This window comes from Periophthalmus magnuspinnatus, chromosome 10 (genome assembly GCF_009829125.3).
Source record: "Periophthalmus magnuspinnatus isolate fPerMag1 chromosome 10, fPerMag1.2.pri, whole genome shotgun sequence".
Taxonomy (NCBI): domain Eukaryota; kingdom Metazoa; phylum Chordata; class Actinopteri; order Gobiiformes; family Gobiidae; genus Periophthalmus; species Periophthalmus magnuspinnatus.
This window is the reverse complement of record NC_047135.1, coordinates 33,759,884-33,780,832: the sequence shown is the minus strand read 5'-3', so window position 1 is coordinate 33,780,832 and position 20,949 is coordinate 33,759,884. Positions and strand designations below refer to the sequence as shown.

At 41.0% G+C, this 20,949-nt stretch overlaps 1 protein-coding gene across 2 annotated transcripts in view; it reads right to left on the bottom strand.

Annotated features, from left to right (window-relative positions):
- Positions 1-312: 312 nt before the first annotated feature.
- pdlim7 (PDZ and LIM domain 7) overlaps positions 313-20,949 on the bottom strand; it is a 33,621-nt gene continuing 12,984 nt past the window's right edge. For both annotated transcript variants that reach the window (XM_033973574.2, XM_033973575.2), the window contains exons 4-11: positions 19,103-19,130; positions 16,906-17,102; positions 7,444-7,496; positions 6,949-7,192; positions 5,938-6,118; positions 5,745-5,865; positions 2,068-2,183; positions 313-1,812 (exon numbers count right to left, since the gene is read on the bottom strand). In XM_033973574.2, the coding sequence (XP_033829465.1) occupies positions 1,726-1,812; positions 2,068-2,183; positions 5,745-5,865; positions 5,938-6,118; positions 6,949-7,192; positions 7,444-7,496; positions 16,906-17,102; positions 19,103-19,130 (1,027 nt within the window). In that variant the 3' untranslated portion in view covers positions 313-1,725. The remainder of the gene's footprint in view (positions 1,813-2,067; positions 2,184-5,744; positions 5,866-5,937; positions 6,119-6,948; positions 7,193-7,443; positions 7,497-16,905; positions 17,103-19,102; positions 19,131-20,949) is intronic.

Genomic DNA, 20,949 nt, shown 5'->3' with positions numbered 1-20,949 from the left:
TGGACTGGACTGACACTTTATTATTCGAACAGTTTCTCTTCTGTAAAAGTGAAAAATGTTGCTGTACCAAAACGTTCATCTGAATTTAGCAGTTTTTAGGGAAATGGAGGAAATATTTGGTTTAAATATTTCACTGTTATACAAGAAATTCTAAAGTCATTAAGCCTTGTGTTAGCCTTGCATAGCACTCGTACTGCAAGTATTCAAACTCTACAAAAATGCAATGCAAAACTTTTACAATGTGTTTACCAACTCCAACTTTGTATCTTTTGTTAAATCCCATAATAAACAAAAAATACTCCAAGCCATGAGTTAAAATAGCAATACCAAACTTTATTTTAAAGCAGCTATAAAAACTCTTAGGCACATTCTGAAGCATATAAATACAAATCTAAGTCATAAACATAAGGTAACGATGAAGGAATGCATCTGTTTCATTCTCTAGTTCCCAATTCAAGACTTTAGGCTCTGTAACATTTAAAAAGCCAATAACGGCCCATTTTGCTGTGTTTATTAAAAAACGATCAATGTAGAATCATTCTCTGACACCGGATAACTGATCATTAACTTTGCCATGTGCTGAAGACAGAGGGAGTTCGTGACAGGGCGGAGAGGTCCATTGCAGACGAGGTAGGAGACCCCTTTCTGCCTGGCTGGACCCCCATTACATTAATAGGCAGTGGGCAAGGACTCTGAAAGGGGCGCACTACTTCCTTGCACTTAGCGAGGGGCGAATGGAACATCATTAGAGCGGCAAGTGACATTATTACAGGCTCAATGGCTCCTCCAGTTCGCTTCGTCTGACTGAAGGGATCTCACAAGGATCAGATCACAGAAGGCAGATGACCAAAGCCTGGACTAACGGCAGTGTCCTTTACAATGTCCGATCGAACGGCATCTTAAAATGTCAAAGTAGTGAACAGTAAAGCTGCTACACTGTGGTGGTTTTGTAAATGAACGTAGGTGCTGTCGGTGCAGATAAGCCGTGAAGTTCTACATATGCCAATCAGCCATAATGTTATGACCACCCACTTCACAAATCCCATGGAGACCGCGCTGTTTTTCCTTGAATGTTTCACAAAATGGCATTTAACTTTGCAATCTCTCTGGACGCAGCTGTTGGTAAATGGCTGAATGGACTTCAACAGTGACCGCCCACACTGAGGTTCCGGTACGAAATTTCCCAATCATTTTTTCTCATAGACTTTCCAAAAAAAACATATATATATTCAAAGTCAAAAGCTTTTTTGGGAATAATTGGCTACTAATTTTCTTTAAAATCTGTTTTTGAAACTTTACAAACTGCCAAGGTATTAAAACATACAGACAACAAACAGAATCTTGCATTTTAAAACTGCCTTTTTGGACTAAAACAACAGCGTTATATCTTAGTTAGCATGTAGCTGGTTAGCCTCCGCAATTCCTTTGAACTCTTAATATCTGGATTTTTTTTTAAGTCTATGGGAAAAATGCATGGAAAAGCGTCACTGTTGGGCTCCATAAATACTGCCAAGAGAGAATCTATGTCCCACTGGAGCCATTTATAACATTCAAACAGGTTTACTTTAATTCACTTAAACGTCGAGTATAACCCTGCACTCGTCTGTGTTTTCCCGCTGAATGTGCCAGTGGTCATAATGATAAGGCTGATTGGGTTATGTGAGTACTACAAGATGCATTTGACTGGGTGAAGTAGGAGAGTGGATGGTGCTGCAGACGGAGGTCTCACACAGGAGCAAAAGCATGGCCTTTGCACAGCGGCTTATCCTTCTTTGAGTAGAACGTCTTCCCCTCCAGGTTGATTTGGCAGAGCTTTGGAGATGAAAGGCGGCAGATGGAGAGAGTGAATGATGAGGAAATGGGCTAAGAGCTCCTAACAGACCATTACACTGCCACTGTGAATGTGCCCCTCTTAGCCACTCAGACCTATAATATTTACCCCTATGCTTTTGCCTTAGAAAATCATACAAAACATATCAACAGGCTAAAGGCGAAGGCAAGATGCAGCTATTGAAGGGGGTAAAAGGGAGGACTCCATAAAGAGACATATCAATCACAATGACTTACCGCACACACAAAGCAGGTATCGTGCCAGCTGTAGCCCAAGGCCTCCAGAAAACGGTCTCCTGCATCAATCTTAAAGTCACAGCCGTGGCATTTGGTGCCAAACATCTTCTCATAGTCTGAGAGAAAGATGGAGAAAGATGGAGACGAATGAGATGTGAGGCTCTGAACTAAACATAAAACACTGTCATAATAAGATCAGAGTTTTATTTAACTCAGTTTGACAGGCAGATCTGGACATCAAGTTTGGACATACGTGGGTCTAATTAGCAAAAAAAAATCCAAGTTCTCTAAGTTTTATATAAATAATTAATCTGTTAAATGTTCCAGAACATATTTCTTAAAGGGTTATTTTTGTTATTTATTTATCTTTATTTATACAGAGAGAGCCCAATGACAGCACTCAGACTCTCCTTTTCTGTTCAAATACAGAAAAAAACTAAGTACATAAGTCCATTTAAAAACAGGAGCAGGTGTGAGTATAAAAATTACCAGCTTATTAAATTGCGTCTGTGGCACCAAAGTATCCAGTTTTGCTTGTCCTTGAAATACATTCCACTTTTGTGCCAAGCAAAAACAGTAATTGAAAAAAACTGTAGTCGTTTACTCAGTCGATGCTGTCTTTAACGACCTAAGATTTTATTATTTGACAATTTACTCGTTTTTGTATGGCATGGAGTGAGTTAGCTGGAGTGATAGGACAGTTTAATCTGGCTTTTCACTTTTTACTGTTTGCTAGCATGTTAAGGTGAAGGTGTCTTTTGTATCTTTGGGTAAATCTGGTTTGCAGTGGTTAAGGGGCAGACAAAACTCTTAACGGACTGACCTTACTCAAAAATAAAATGGCTAAAGGCTGGAACTGTCTGTGTCTTTTGCTCCTGCACTTTGGCACGGCTCTGCATAGTTGTTTTTGTGCGTGATCATAATTATTCTAACTAGCCCCGCCCCCTTTTGGTCAAGTAATCATTGTGCAGGTCAAATCGTGTGCAACTAAGAATCTCTCAGCCCTGATATCTATGTCACGGTGTTAAATGTAAAATATAGACCCTACTTAAGAGTGGAACTGACTACAGCCTGTAGTTTACACAATAATTAATTATCACATGGCACAAACATGGTCTGTTTTGATGTTGATTGATGAATAAGCCCAGATAAACGGTTGGTGGTTGTACTTCTCCATTTGTAACCTAGTAAATCTCAATTAGAGTCATTAACGGGGGCATATTACTCTGTGTTCTGATGTTGTAATGTCGTGAGAATGAAACAAAACACAACTCCAGGTCTGTTTTTGAGGAAGTAACAACAATCTAACACAACATAAAGCTCATAATAATCAAATAAGTCAAATTAATATGTGAACTGACTGCATTAACGGACATATTCCTTCTCACGTCATGTATTTATAATTGTTTTTATCTTGCACGTTCTTACAGGGACCCAGCTTTGGCCCTTCTCCTTAAAGGACACTTGATATTTCGGCGTTCCTCATGTAAACCGGTGCACTACACATCCCTGTCTCTCCTCCTCCTCTTCCTCAGGGCTGCAGCACCGGGGGGATTAGAATGAGGGGAAATTGCTCCAGATACTTAACTGGATTTGCTGCTCTCTTTCATGGCAGCGACTCGGGGTAAAGTGTCACGTCCTAATACGGGCGCTCCTCCAGAGTACGAGTGCGAGCCGCAGCCCCAATCCCCCCAAAGATGCTGAGGCGGCAGAATGTTTATCAGCTCTAACGGCATTATTCAAAAGAGAGCGCTCAGGTTGTGGTTGGAGCCCGTGATAAAGCTGCGGAGTGAGGGAGAAGCACTGAGCAACAGCTAAATCATTTACTGCATAATGCCATTCGCGCACCCCATTCATAAAAGCCAATAGAGGGTGTGTGGGGTAAACCGCAGTTAAAGAGATTACGGAGATGAGAACATGACACTTGGTGATTGACCGAGGAGGAAACAGAGGCAGCTCTCACGGTGATAGTAACAAAAATAGGAGGAAATTGTACGATATTTGTTAAAGGGGCTACATTACGCTATTTTCTGATCTATCACAAACAGACCTGGAGTTGTGTTTTGTTTCATTCACACATGTTTAACACACAAACCTGCAGATTTAAGCTGAGTTTTTCTCTCAAATGAAGTGCTCCACTGTGTTTTTAAGCTCCATTCACCTTCGCTAGAATCATTTGGATGATTTCAGCTCTGGAATTGCCACTTATCGCTACTGAGCTAAAGGTAAACGGTAGCTGTTAACTTGGATACTACCACTGCATGACATCACGAGGTGGGACATAGTGCTTTAGTGTGCATAGTTTTGAGCTTAGGGGACAATAATGGAGAATTACTCACTCACTCAAACATACCTAGAGTTGTGTTTTGTTTTAATGAGATGTGGCTTAAAACTCACAAGAATCCATTTTGCATAATATTCAATTTTTTTTTTTTTTTTTTTTTTACCAGGAGATACTATTTAAATTAATGGTGCTTCCATTTTGAATTTATTTTTTTTTGTCTTGGATATTTGTCTTGCTGCTGTGTCTTTTTATTAATACTTACAGAGAGACTCCAGCAGCTCAGAGGAAAAAAAAGAATTATTCACTTTTATACTAAATATTGCACCAATACAGAAACCATTTATAATTAAACAGGAAAAGAAATATTTCCTCTTGGAGAACGGCGTGTGAGAAGAACAGGCCATATGGGATAAATGTCGTATGTTGCAATAATGATCATGGTGTAATTTTGTTACCGCTTTGGTGTCAATAAAATATTAAATAGGTGTTTCTCATAGAGAGTGAAAAACTTCTTCCCCCTCCCCGTACACAGACCTCGGCAGATTTGTGCTGTGTGCAGCTTATCAGTGAGTAAACTTAGCAGGAGGCTCCTCGGCGTGCAGATATTCTCAGCTGGAAATTACATTTATTCGGCTCACTGCAGATTTAGGTCATGCGTTTACTTTTATTTATGCATTATATTATTTTGCTGAAGCGTTTGAATTTTGTTTGGAGTAATACTAGTTGCTTTGTGACTAGGAGGAAACAGACCAAAGCGAAGTTATAAGTGCTGTGAAATCTGGATCAGGTTAAGATGTTTGGCCAAATGGACGTAGAAAATGAAAATATAAATGCCATAATATGAACGTTAGAGCTGCAGTCGATTAAAGACTAAAACAGGGCAGATTAAACTGTCCAGTCACTCTCAAAACTCCTCTTTGGCCTTGCCTGGCAAGTCCACACTGATGTCGATCTGTATAAAAAATACACAGAGATCAATCTGGTCTCCACGTCCTCCGTTGCGTCTCAAACCCGGTCAAACGTGATCGTCCAGTCAGATCTGTTTATTTCAGTGACACATGTGAAGCAAAGGAGCTCATTGGTCACCTGTGATTTACAAATAACATCGCATTTCTCTCACTTCAGCGTTTAGGCTTTGCTCATTGATTCTACAGAAATCCGCCATGTTTTTCAGCCCCTGTGATATTTTTGATACGGACGGACCATGTTTGTCTCTGATTGGCTAATCCAACTGTCAATGACGCGCATTTGAAAACACGGACTTTCACCAGAGACCAGACTCACATCGTAAATTATTGAAGTAGTGTGTATTCTAAATCCCAGGTAACAATTGTCCTATTATCATCATAACAACTAAAGTACCTAATGAAGATGTACTGCAGTATTCGCTCACCTCTCTCGCAGTACGGCTCTCCCTCCTCCATGTAAAACGCCTGGTTTCTAATGGGATTCTTACAGGCAGCACAATTAAAACACTGGACGTGGTAGGTCATCTTCAGAGCATGCATAATTTCCTAAAAAACAGAGAAAACAGTTTAACATTTTGCACAGAAACGTTTTGAACCGCAGCCTGCTGAACTCCCTACCCCTGTGATCTTCTTTTTGCACTTAGCACAGTTTGGAGCGTATCTGTTGTCATGGCATTTGGTGCAGTAAACAGCCCCTCGCTCTTCAAAGAAACCGCCTTCATCCAGCATGGCTTTACACTGTGAACAGGTGAACTCCTCGGGGTGCCACGAACGCCCCAGGGCAACCAGGTAACGACCCCTAAAAAGCAGATACACACAGAAACTCAAAACAAGAGCCAGGTGTAGGGACATGTGCTACTCAGAGATACCACTCTAGTTTGATGTGCCTTAACTTTAGTGTGTCTGCAGGGGAGGTTTAGTGATAACAAATGGTATTTAAAGGCCAGCATATTGTCACTTTTACAGGGACCAAAACAATGTCTCTAGAATTAACATTTTTATAAGTAGAGACGTTAAAATAGAGAGTCTAACTTGTTGCGTTATTCTGTTCCTGTTCAGAGCTTCTCCCAATGAATCATCTGCATCTATTTTGGTTCATTTTTGTACGACGCATTTCCACAATCATGTATATAAACAAAAAGAACAACTCAAGCTTTACTTCCTGTATTTTCCACAGAGTAAATATATTTCAACAACAATTTAATGTAGGAATTTTAATGAGATTTTGTCCTTTCTAATTATCAATGCTTGGGTCTTTTTAATTGAGAGGTTTTACGGCCAATTTTATAGCGAATGTCAGTAAAATGAGAAATGGTCAAAGCTGTTTACATCAAGGAAACACTCACACACACACATTCGTACGCCGGTGTGCGCAGACACAGGGGGCGAGGTGGGTTAAGTGTGTTGCCCAAGGACACGATAACAGTGTTAATTTAGGAGAACTGGAATTGCACTTGCACATTGTCGAGCAAACACTAAACCAACTGAGCTACTGTCGCTGATGGACCAGACTTTGGATCAAGAAATGTGACTATTTTAAGTGTTTACGTTCTGTTTATGAATTTACTTTTGAAATATACTTTTATTTGTGTTAGTTTTGAATAAAATCTTAATCTACAGCTCTTTCACCTGATGATTTTGTTGCAGGCTCCGCACACTGGGGTCCTTCCGCTGTCTTGAGGTGCCGGTTGCGCTGCCTGTACGATGGAGCTGCGACTCTCCATCGGCGTGGGCTGGACCGGCTGCTGATGCTGCGTCACCACCGTGCTGGTTTTATCCGGGTGAAAGCGGTCGGCAAATTTAGGATCGGTGACCCAAGGTGGACGGCTGGAGGGGGCTGCGTTTCCCACTGCTGCAGCTGCGGTCTTGGAACCTTAGACGAGAAAAAACAGTGTTACCTTGATAATCCTGGCTCCGGCTTTGAATAATGTGACAGAAGAGACAGATTTTTATGTAATATCCACTCTCTCCAGATGTTTCGGCGACAGTGTTGTGAGTCACATCGCTGCCTGAGAAGCCCATGTATTGACACTTAATCAGAATCTATTAGCACAACCTCTACTGGTTCAGAGCTGGGTTCTGCTGAGGGACTTTTTTTAATGCCACAGCAGGAGACAAACTCACCATCTGGTTTATTCGCTGCCTGGGCCTTGGCAGGTGAGGGAATTGGCTCGAGGCTGTGGGGAGAAAATGACTAATTAGAAACGGTACACACGCAGAAAGCTCTCAGTAACCATGGCTACAACACAGTCAATGTATGTCGCTCATATAATCACTTGTGACCAATTGGCGCGGTGAAGTGCGCTGAATAAAGCCTGGTATAAAAGCCCTGTAAGAGCATGTAATGAGAGCAACGGGGGCCCTCACACACACTGATTTGATTGACACCGCTCAGAAACTTGGAAGAAACCGGAAAACTTGTTGAAATGCTTTGCTGCGGCAGACAGACATTTCCTTGAAAAGTGCCGTGATTGAAATAAAGAGCTCTTCTTCATCTTTTTAAGGTGTGTGATCTGCATAAAACATGACAATACTCTGAAAATCTTCAAACCATGAAAAAGTGCTTTTAAAATCTAGACAGTTAGCTGAGAAAAAGTCTTAAGAAAAATATACCATGCCTCTAGTCTGCAGTGCATTGGATGGTACCAGCTCCCACGGCTAAATCTGAACGAATAAGGGCTAAGTGTTATGTCTGTGTAATAACTCAGTCATCCAGGTTTGATCGACAGTAAAAGAAACATTCAAATCTGGAACTGCTCGTCTCCAGTTCTGGTCAGATGTTGGACGCTGCCTTATCTATCTGAAGAGAGGAGCTAGCTACACTTAAACAAACACACCGATTGTTTACAGTTTCTGTCTGTAGGCCAGGCCAGATAGATATAACGCAGTGTCCAGCAGTAATCTGACCAGAAGTGAAGAAGCAGTGTGGACGAGCAGCGAAACATCTTCACTCCTACAACTTTTTGTTCCCTTGACGCATGTGAGCTGTGAATTTATCCTCGTATGACCCTTTACTAATGCTACTGCGCTGTGTCTGCCAAGGCTAAATGTGAATTGAGACATTTACACAAGTGTTTACAACTGGGACATATTTAGGGCAACACTACAAACTGTAGAGCCAAAAATCCCATTGCAGAAACAAAGCGACTTCAGTGCTGGTGGCAAAGACGAGTGAAAAAAAACAACTCCATTTAAAAGCAAATCATAAACTAAACAATGCAGAATGAACACGAGCGACTTGAGGTCACCGGGTTAGAGAAACGGACCAATCAAATCGACTTATAAATGTTGACCTTTTGACTTCTCACTCACGCGATGGCCTTTGGGAGCTCACCTAACAACCTGCACAATAACAAGACGCTGAACCCTCCGTGAGCCGCACTGCAGCACACGGGAACCAACGCTGCTTTTGTCAGGTTCAAAATGATATCACATTCCTGAGCACCTTATTCGCACCTTTTGATAAGATCCTGTTACATAGCGGCAGCCTTAGGTAAGACATAATCTGCCCTACTTCAAATGTGATTTTAGGGAGATTCTTATTGAATTTCATCATACAATTTTTGCACCTGAATTATGCAATTTTACCGTTTATAACCATAGGCAGCGCTGCATTTTTATCAAATTATTTTTATTCAAACAATTAAATTTTGCAAAGTTGAATGGCAAATGCACTAATTTCACAACAAAACAACAACTCCCCAATTAATCTACTCAATTTTTCATAAAAAAAAAACCAAGAAGTGCTTCCTCCAATATCATTTCTAAAAGTGTAATTTCCTTTTTACTAAATTAAAAACACATATTTTTCTATTCTACGTGCCTTGATGTGCTAAACCTGGCCTGTTTATCCCCACACTTGCATGCATTACAAACCACGTTCTCTGGATCTGCTGAAGACCATTCCCCAAATCCCCACACGATTCCATTGTCTGGTTCTTGGACACGCTGCGCCTCATGGAACATTAGCTTGACATTTCCTATTCGGTCTTTACACCTGTGATTGTATCCTTTTTTTGGCTCTTCCTTTCCTGTGGGACGCCTGGAACAGAGCAGCACGGAGGCGCGGAGGCAGAGGAGGGGAAGCGTCTTTTGATTTGAGCTGGAGCCAGAAGCCGCTGACATATGTCACCTTCACCTGCGCACGGGTAAAACTGATGCCGTTCTGCAAATATGTGACTGTGGCACCTGACAACGTGTCATAGGATTTGGCTACTTTTGGAAAACACCTCGCTGTTTTTGTTATCTGCTCTACTTTGTTAATAAGGTAGAAAGAGCTGATACTTGTCCTTGAAACTTTTAATTATCACCGCATTAATAAATCATTCAAAATAATTGAAAAGTAGCATCCAGTAAATTATATATGACAGTGTAAACCTTAGCTACTCCTCTTACCGATGTGTTATTAACCTCTATATATAAGTTGATATTTACGCTATAAATCAAACTGTGAAAACAAAAGGAGTAAAATGATAAATATACATTGTTTTTTCTGATCGTAAACATACAGACGTAACTAAGCTCTTCAAACAAAAGATAAGATAAATGAGGCTACGGGTAACTGCTGCATCCTTAGTATAAATAAAATTATTACAATAAGAGTTGGCAAGTAAAATACTACACTTCAACTACAAACTCATAAAACCTCATAACGGAAATGAGGAGAAAGTCAGAAACAGGAGAAATATAGAGAGACTTGAAGCAAAACACTTGAAGCAGAAGAGAAAAAAAGACCAGAAGAACAGAAAGTCATTTTTTTTAGATGTTTATATATATTTTTTGATGACAGCAGAAAAACACAAGTACAGGTTTGTCGTCCTTGTCTTTGGTAATGATTTGGAGAGGCCTATGAGATGAGAGGATCGCAAATGAAATGTCGAGCGGATGAAGGACTCGCTGAATGGAAACGGCGGAGACAGAAAGAGAGAGACAGAGATCAAAGGAGAGAGAGAAACTTTAGAGGAATAACAAACACAGACCCCCCTCCCACCTGCCCACTCATTAACTCCAAGATGGAACACGAGGCCGAGCAGCTGCCCACAGCGTCGGCCAGCATCAGGGAGATCTTACATTTTAGGCTCAGTATGCAAGGGTCCACTCTGGGCGTATCTAGGCTGTCTACTTTTCTTATTTTTTCACCTGAGTCTGAAAAGGTGAACACTTTAACTGCCATTTGACGCTCATTTAGTATCTTTGTCGTCTTAAGTCACATGGAGGTTTACGGTGTCGCTGTTCATAGCGGTTTCGAGACTGGGGTTGGCATCCCGGGACGTCCAGTCTGTGGCGTTCAGGACTTAATATTGAGGGCACGGGCGGACCTGTCATGGTGCCAATCCCTCAAACGGGCATAGCGAGGACTCTGGATCTCGGTGAGGAACTTTTCCCTGATAATGAGGTGGGTTTGAAGAAAAACAAGGGAAAGGAAAGAGAGAGTAAAATGAAAACGCAAATAGAGTATAGGCAGTGACAAGAGGCAGCAAGGTCAGAACCATAGACTGTGTAACGAAGTGGACTAAGAGTGTGACGTCATCTACGGCGTTCGGATACAGTCAAAACGAAGCTCACCGAGGCTAGCAGTTATAGCGGCCAATTTGGAGCCGATTTCCACTTCCATTTGAAATTCCGACTGCGAGTATCATAGCAACCAAAGAGCCAATCAGGAGCGAAGTTGTTGAAGGTAACGCTGGTTTAGCAGGGACTGGGCACTTCGCAACACTGTCAGACCTGTTGCTAACGCTAACAGGAGCTACCTCGCGGAAAGAAGGCGCCTGATTTGTCCGTTATTAATGTTCATATCTTGATTTACAGACACAATAGTGAAATAAAAGCGCCAGGATCATGTAGAGGGTTAATACGAACATTTAAGACCAAAATGACGAGTCTGACAGCAGCAGTTACAGAGAGAGAGGTGACAATTTTTCGATGAAGCCGTGAGTGCGTCCACGATCACTGCCTATTTGGAACGCGGCGGCTAACAGGTTAGCTATGTCCATTTATATAAACAGTCTATGGTCAGAACCAAAGTGAAGAGATTTTGTAAATGTAATTCACGACTGCCAGGCTTAAACGTAACACACTGAACAGCGTCATTAACACTATTTGAGTTATGAATATGCACAACAGCACAAAAAGAGCCTCATTCTCACATGATGAAACAGTGTGCAATCTGTTAAGGGCATCATTCACTTACACATAACACATTAGGGCTGGGCAATTAATCAGATTTTAATCAAGATCAAGATTCAGTCTAATCGTCTTTTATATGCTGTTTTTTTATTTTAATCAAGAGGTCTACAACCAATCTGTGTTAATAAAAGCATGTGGTTTAGAGTTGAGACTTTAAAGGAAGTAAAAGTACTGTAGTTAAGGAAAGCACAGATACTTAAATTTATACTTAAGTAGACTTGTGAATACTTTCTACATTTACTTCATTACATTTGAGAGCAGTATCTGTACTTTCTACTCTTTTTGAACGGAAATGAAAACTAAAAACATTATTATTACTGTGTGAGACCTGTTGAAAAGGCTGAGGGTTATTTTTATCACGTTCATAATTTGAGTAAACAAAAATATACAAATAAAAACATCTAGAAAAAAAACAACTATTGATGCAGTTGTTTCGACTGAGCAAAATTTGGCACAAATCTTTGTCAAAATAACTACATTTGAATCCTTATTAGACCTCAGAACATGCACAAAATACGTTTACTTTTTACTCTTTAAGTACATTTTTAAATATGTACTTCATGTGATACTTTTACTTTCACTTAGAGTATTTTTTTGCTCCGGTATCTGTACTTTTACTACAAAATTGAGTACTTCTTCCACCACTGCCCAGCCCTATAAGCATCATCAAGAATTTCAGATACAAACAACAAAACTTGCAACTGAATACAATAATACTTCAAAAATATCAGGGTCAATCAACTGTTTTACTTCACAACCATGCAATGAAACGCATTTTACTGCAAACAAACTGATTAACTGGCATTAGCAGTGCAGTACTCCAGCACACACGCCTCAGCTGATAGTGTTTACCTGGACCTCTTCATAGTCTCATCATCGGGGTCCTGCACTGAGAGGACCAAAGACAGAAAACATGAGTGTGCTTCACTGTTAAAAGCGGCTCGTTCAAATGTACCAGTGCGGCCCATTTGTCAGCCCCACTCTGGCTCTGAAGATGGAAGCGGCTGATATCTGAGTCCATCTCTGCTATGACACGCCTGTTATCTTTCTCAGCTGCGTCAGTCAGTCTGCTGTCACTCCAGCGCTTCTATGATCACATCAAATCAACTGACAGACCTCACGCTCGCCCTCTCTACCGCCTCCTCCTCCTCCTCCTTCTCTCTATCTCCTCTGCTCTCTCTGCTTCCTCCTCCTTCTCTCTATCTCCTCCTCCTTCTGTCTATCTCCTCTGCCCTCTCTGCTTCCTCCTCCTTCTCCTCCTCCTCTTCTGCTCTCTACCGCCTCCTCCGCTTCCTTCTCTCTATCTCCTCTGCCCTCTCCACTTCCTTCTCTCTATCTCCTCTGCCCTCTCTACCGCCTCCTCCTCCTTCTATCTTCTCTGCCCTCTCTACTTCATCCTCCGCCTCCTCTCCTGCTCTCTATCTCCTCCTCCTCCTCCTCCTCTCTATCTCCTCTGCCCTCTCTACCACCTCCTCCTCCTTCTCTCTATCTCCTCTGCCCTCTCTACTTCCTCCTCCTCCTTTTCTTCTGCTCTCTACCGCCTCCTCCTCCTCTTCCTTCTCTGTATCTCCTCTGCCCTCTCTACTTCCTCCTCCGCCTCCTCCTCCTTCTCTATATCTCCTCTGCCCTTTCTACTTCCTCTCCTCCTCCTCTACTGCTCACTATTTCTTCCTCCTCCGCCTCCTCCTTCTCGCTACCTCCTCTTCTGCTCTCTACCACCTCCTCCTCTTCCTTCTCTCCATCTCCTCCGCCCTCTCTACTTACTACTCCTCCTCGTTTGCTCTCTACCTCTTCCACCTCCACCTCCTCCTCTCCCACTCTCTACTTCCTCTGCACTCAGTACCTCCTCCTTCTCCTCTCTAGCTCTCTACAACCTCTACCTTCTCCACCTCCTCATCCTCCTCCTCCTCTCCAGCTCTCAACCTCCTCCTCTTCGTCTTTTTCTCCTGCTCTCTACCTCCTCCTCCTCTCCAGATCTCTACCTCCTCCTCCTTCTCTCCAGCTCTCTACCTCCATCTCCTTCTCTCCAGCTCTCTACCTCCTTCTCATCTCCCCCTCTCTACCTCCTGGTCCTCTCCTCCTCCCCAGCTCTCTACCTCCTCTCCTCCTCTCTAGCTCTTCGTCCTGTCCTCCTCCCCAGCTCTCTCCCTCCTCTGCCTTCTCTACCTCCTTTACTCCTCCTCCTCCTCTTCTGTCACTGACTTACTGTAGTCGGTTCCTGTGAGCTGGGCCAGGATTCTGAAGGAGCGGGACTGGGTGGTACCGGTGCGCGGTTGCCAGTCCTCAGTGTCCTCGATCAGCCTCTTCTTGCTGCGGTCATTTGGGATGAAACAGGGCACGTTCTCCGCTCTGAGCCCGTGCCTGCACACCATACGGCGGGCTTGGAGTTAACGCACACATCCCCCCCCCTCTACACCTCCTCATGCTGGGACTATCCACTCAACAACAACCAGAACAGGCCAAAGCTACACAGACGACCTTGAAGACGAAGGACAACCCTGAGATACGGTGCGGGAAAAGTGCTTAGTATCACAGTCACGCATAGAGCCAGGTAATGGAGAGCCATTAGAGGGATTTCTCATGGGCGCCCTATAGACTGTAAATGGACAATAGCTCATTAAAGATCATATATGTGGCAGGCATTAGTATTGACAGGATACAGTCTCAAGGATTTACTTGAAACACTGAATTAACAGCGAGAATGTGCAAAACGTCAGGCCTGTCACAATAACCACTTTAGTGACTTATCATTCAATACATGACAGATGGAGCTGAGCATTTTTCTTTGCAAAATTGGGAAGATTTTAGTTATTTTTGTTGTAATATGATGAGATTTGGGCTGTAGAGAGTTGAATAAATCACTTCTATGGCTAATTACGGTTTCATTCTGCAGTTTATGTGTTGCAGTTTATGCGTTTTATTGATACTGTCTATTTAAAAATGTTTACATTTCTTTCAATAGTATCAGAGGCATAAAATAGTTTCAAAATGTGTTATCGTGCCAGGCCTATAAAGTGCTTCAACAGCTATGGATAATAATTGAATGATGAATAATTTAGAGCAAGCACTATGATACAAGTACAAGTACATAAGTATATAAGTGCAAGATGTAATTTCAACAAGCAACAACAACACAACTTAACTTAAAACACACACAACCAAGAGTAAAATCAAACGCAAACTACACTTCAATGCAGTATCTTACTTGGATACTTGGTAAATATCATCATAATAAGCTGGTTCAACTCTGAGGAGGAAAAAATACTTAATGATAAAACTGTAGTAGTATTAGTACATTATATATAAATATAATTCAAACTGGAGTGAAGGGATTGTAAAACATTGTCCCATTTTTATAGGAAGTCATATATTATTTATGAACACCAGATGGCAGTGTTTTGTGAAAATGTATATCCCCAAAGAGCCCTATCAAATACTGTATAACCCCGTGTATGGAGAGCGGGGAATGTATATGAGGCGCGTGTTCTGATGAGATCCAGAAACAAAATGTGAATTAAAATGCAGGTATAGTATTTTGTTTGTAAAGGCGTAATACTAACTTGTCAAGAGCTTCCATCTGTAAAAGTAAAAAGACAAAAAAGACAAGGGAGATGAGAGAAACGAGAGAACAAGAACAAGCCTAAACATGTGAAATATTACACACATGAGCTGCGGAAAAAAAACAGCAAAACCCCATGCAGCAGTGTGCAAACAAGCATGCTCTTACAGACACAATGAGAGAAAGCCTCCATTGTTCCGCTCAGTTCAAACTATTACCACAGTGACCCAGCAAGAGAAAGACTCGTTATGTAAAGGCACAAACTATTTATCTCCTCCTCGCTTCCTCCTTTCTTTTCAGATCGCTAGCATACTTCAACCAAATCCAACGCAGCCTTTAATTTAAAAAAAATGTTTATGGCAAGGACGCAGAGCAGTGACGAAAACGGGGCTGACACTTGTAATTACAGGTTTTTTTTTTACAGAAGCGGTGGAAATCGCTCGCTCCGGGCATCTGCTGGAGATATTCTGGACAGAGTGAGACCTCCGTAAAGACAAGGCCCCTTAAATAATCCAGGCTAGGCTGGTAAAAGCTGTGTGGGAACTTGGTAGAATTTATGAGCGGGGCTAAATACAGAAACATTACCAGAGGCTGCTCACCCCGCTAACATGACCCAAATTATAAACCAGACCAGACGAACCTCAGAGAAAAGCCCATTTACACAGAGCACTTCATTCAAGTGATGTGCTTTTTTTGTCCTCTTTGTGAACACAGGCAGTAAACAGTTTTATTTTGCGCAGAGGGAATATCTTTTTTATCCATAACAGTGGTTTGTTTATGTAGCAAACGGGACAGAAACTAAGAGGATTACCAAAAAAAGGCAGATAACAAGTGGTCTTCTTTCTGTTTTGTAAGAATTAAATCGAAATAGATAATAGAAATAATGGAAAAAGATATCAGGAAGGCTCAAATACAGGCTTCAGTTAAATGATGTGTTTCGTGTTTTGCAAGAAAAATAAAGAGTAAATAAAGAGTAAATCAAATTGTACTGTATTGGTAAATGGAAAACAACTTATGTGTCTGTAGTGACAGAGCCATTTAAATAAACACTGTCATTCTGCACTTAAACTAGATGGAGTATGAGTAGAGATCGAACAATATGTGTTTTTCCCATGGCCGATACCGATACCGATTGTTTAGATCCAGAGGAAACAATGGCCTAAGCTCTGCCGATATTTTTTGAGCCGATATAGATTATTTTCTCCATATTATGCTTTTAAATTCACTACAAATTCACACCCACAGCCCCTTTTTTAAAATCAAACTATAAAAGAGCAGTTTAGTCAAGGTCATAGTTATCTCTTTGCATGTTCAAATAAACCTTTATGCGTACTTTTAAGGCAGAACAAAATATCGGCGTGTGCTGTAGATTTTAAGCCGATACCTGATGCACTAAAACAAGCAAATATCGACCCAATATCTCAGTTTCTACCTCTAATATCGTTTTTATCCATGACAGTGATTTGTTTATGCAGCAAACAGTACAAAAACTAAGAGGATTACCAAAAAAGGCAGATAACAAGTGGTGTTCTTTCTGTTTTGTGAGAATTAAATCGAAATAGATAATAGAAATAATGGAAAAAAGAGCAAATATCGAACCAATATCTCTGTTTCTACTTCTAATTATAAGTCCTTGTACATCAGATCTTGAGAAAACATACTAAGAAGTGACACACAATATTGCTTGCCCTATATTTTTTTGCACCGCTAATCAAAAGAAAAAGAGAAAAATCATTTGTTTGTGCAGCAGCCTTGAACTTAAACATATCCCAGGAGAATCCAGACAGTATTTTGTTTGCTAGCTTGCCCTTGCAGATAGAGGATGTACGTTTTGGACCTACCCGTTCAGTGACTCGTGTTCTCCACCAGAGGCTTGTGAAGGTGGGGTGTTTAGTTTGGGGGAGTACGCCACGGGCTTAACAACAGGTCCTGAGTTGGCACTAGCACCACCTGCTGTAAACGGCCGTGCCATCTTGTTAATGGCGGTGCTGGGGGCGAACGAGTACTTTGGCTGAGCAGAGGCTGGAGTGAGTGAGTCCTATGGGGGGAGTGAGAGAGAGGGACAATGCAGCACACAACACACAGCATGCAGTATTCACACTCAGGGTAAACTTTGTGTATGCCGTCGCACAATCCGGATTATTTTTAGAGCAAAGACCTGTCTGTGGAATTTACGATCACGGACCACATTAGGAGCTTTTGTTTATATTGGTTATGGTGATAAAAAGGGTAATCGGCAACGAAGATAATCGCCTTATATCACCAGAATGTGCAGAGAAAAGATACTTATCCATGAAAAAATGTAATTAAAAACACAAACGGCAATGACTTTGTTGTTACTTATAAAAACTACAGTACTATAACAGCTATGGAGCCTATTCTTAATATTAAAATTATAATTACTCGTCCAGAACATGTTTAAACTGTCAGCAACTTCAACAATTATCATGATATAATCGTTAATCGCATTTATTTCGGCCATGCTAATCGTGATATTATATTTCAGTAATATCTCGTGCCGATTTGCAAATAGAAACAGTGATAACAACAGGAATTCATGGCCTGTAAATCGCTGACTATTTTAGAAAGTGCTGAGCTCCCGAAACGTCCAAACACTGCCGTAGTGTTTAAAGTTTTAGGAAGACGGTCCGCCACCTGCTTTTTATTGCTCCGCCTGGAATGTTCCATGAAGACAGAGGTCAGATCAGCGGAGAGGCGGCCCCTTCTCACGGTAAGAATGTCCGTTTTGAATGTATCTTTGAGCAATAAAAACTCCAGATAGATCAGTTTAATGCCATTCATGCAATCCAATAACATCTCTAGATAAGAAGCTGATGGACAGACCACCCTTAAGTAAAAAATAATACAAAAAATAATAAAAATATAGTGTCCCTTTAAACAGAGTTATCCTAAAATATGCAAATATCAAGAGTACAGTGCAGTTTTGAGGTAGAAATTCTTACAATGACACTGAAATCCCTCAAATATCCACATGATACAACTATATTTAATTATTTTTAAACGTAAAAACAGGCGTACCTAAAAATATGGCCTGTTAGTTTACACATAGTTTCACTGTGTGCCAGCGCTGAAGCCTACGCACAGGGAAAGTGCTTAAGAAGTTGGAGCACAGCCGTTTTATTTACTTTGGCAGCTGTCCAAAGACTCAAGTCTAAAGTTATCTGCTACCAGCACTAAGCCAAAATACTCAAACTGAAAAATGACTTATTTGACTGGCGAGCTTTGGTTGACAAATTTACAGTCCTACATAAAATATTAGCGCAGAAAAGTCAAGGTTCCGAAACGATGACTTTATTTTTTTACTGTAACTACGACGAGTTAAAGTTGCATTATGTAATTTTGGCACCTGCAGATTTTTATTACTACTTTGACTGGAATGTTCTACAGCATGGCATTAAACTGATATCACATTTATTCAATTACAGCGTTTTTATTGACCTTCAATACCGGGAACTCCAAAAACGTTAAAAAAAAACTGTAGCTTCCGTGAATATATTTGTGTTTAATGCTATATTGTGCAACATTTAGACAAACTATTAACATCTCCATGGAGAAAATAAGGTAGTGACCCCTTAACCAGGAGAGTTGCATGTACTAGCACTGTCTTTTGTCGCGTTTGTTTGTTCTTTTTTCTCCGCTGCGTTCACATCTAACTCAATTGTCTGTTTGTTGTTGTATCGTTTTTGGGTTTTTTTCATATTTTCAGTGCAGCCATTGAGAATTGTACGAGGCATAACAAAGTCAGCTCCAGTGAACTCCAACACATTTTAGCCTATCCATCTGGCAAACAACTAATTTAGTGAGTCAGTGGCTCTTTGCTAATTCACAGCGTGCCTGCATGACGGTGAGCCGAGGTGCTTCTTGCTACAAAGTGACATGAAACACCGGTGCAGCCCAATTACGAGCAAAAAAAAAGCATCTCCCAGTTGATTCTGTGTCACTGTGCAGTCCGGCAGCGATCCATGCCAGGGATTCAAACAGATTTGAGATCAATGCTTTAAACAACAAAGGCCTTACCTTGTGGTCTCCAGTAGCTTTGAACGCTCTGTGGAAAAAAGACAGACAAAAAGAGTTATAAGAAATCCTGCTTTAACACTGGGCATTACACAGCGGAGCAGGTGAACAGCAGTTTTTTGATTATTTTGTGTTCTTTCAGTTTAGTTCAGTGTTTCAGCAGCGTTATACAGGCTAAAATACATTATAATATCATTACTATAGATTAGAGATGGGTGATATTGTAATTATCCATTGATTCGAAGGTTGGAGGTTCGAATCCCGTGCTCGAAAAGCCTATTCACTGTCTGTAAATGTATAAAATATGACTTATTGTTTGAGCGGTTTGATCCACTGACCCACACGTTGACGGTGCCATTCCAGCTCCCACAGATTAATACTGTTGTTGTGTCCTTGGGCAAGACACTTAACCCATGTCGTGTCCAGTGTCTGTGTTTACTGGTGTGTAAATGTGTGTGAATGTCCCGAAAATTAACAACCAGACTCACGTTCATTACAGTTTTTGGGCAACTTTAATTAGTTTTCGGTTCTGTTCAAGCATTTTTTTGTTTGTTTTCTGCCTTTTTGGACGCGGAAAAAGTTCTTGTGTCTAACGTTCTTAAAGTAACATGCTGTCGTTATGTAAGAACAATGAAATTATATCTGTTTAAATGAAAAATACATTTTGAAATCAATTGTTTAGTGAATTTTACAACAGTATTTTTGTGTTTTTTTCAGGGCACTACAAATGTGTGAGTGGTTCCTTGATGTAAAGTGCCTTGAAATAAAAATGTGACTATTTACCACTGAGGAAAAAAAGAATAAGCCTATATTTTATAAGATTATACCTATAACAATGTTCTCACAATATTATAGGATTGTGTAAAAATGTGCCAGTAGATATTCTGATGTCTTGAGGTTAAAATGTCTCCAAAAAGTAGAGCAAAGTTAACCACAAAACAGCAGAACAAGATTAAACAAGCAAGTTAGTTTTATTTGTATTTGTAATCCGCTCTTTTTGTGGCTCTAATTACAGAGTGTGGCTTTAATCATAGACTACATACTTCACAGTCCAATTTTAGATGTCGCCAAACAAAACAACCATTACGCTTTTATACTTTAGAAATAGATTTAACCCCTCAGGAAAATGCATTTGCAATTGAACTTATGTATTTAAATGTATAATCTCACAAATGCGGCACAGATAGAACATTTTGTACATTTTGCTTGTTAAATGTGTCAAACCAGGTAAAGCACGTTCGTACATGAAGTAATTCAAAGTGTTTTACAGAATAAGACAGACATTAAAACCACAATGCAACAAATCAAAATATAAATAATCAAATATGCAGCTAAAACAGAACCGTTTGAGTCTGGATTTAAACATTGACAAAGTCGAGGTCTGTCTCACATCTTCAGGGAGAATGATCCAGGTTTTAACTGCATAAAACTCAAACGATGATTCAAAATGTTTGGTCCTGGTTTGGTCCTGGTTCGGTCCTGGTTCGGTCCTGGTTTAATCCCGTTTAGTTCCGTTTTAGTCCTGGGTTAGTTCTGGTTTAGACCCGGTTTAGTCCCAGTTTAGTCCCGGTTTAGCCCTGTATTAGTCCATGTATTAGTCCCGGTTCAGTCCCGGTTCAGTCCCGGTTCAGTCCCGGTTCAGTCCCGGTTCAGTCCCGGTTTAGACCTATATTAGTCCCGGTTCAGTCCCGGTTCAGTCCCGGTTCAGTCCCGGTTTAGACCTGTATTAGTCCCGGTTCAGTCCCGGTTCAGTCCCGGTTCAGTCCCGGTTCAGTCCCGGTTCAGTCCCGGTTCAGTCCCGGTTTAGACCTGTATTAGTCCATGTATTAGTCCATGTATTAGTCCCGGTT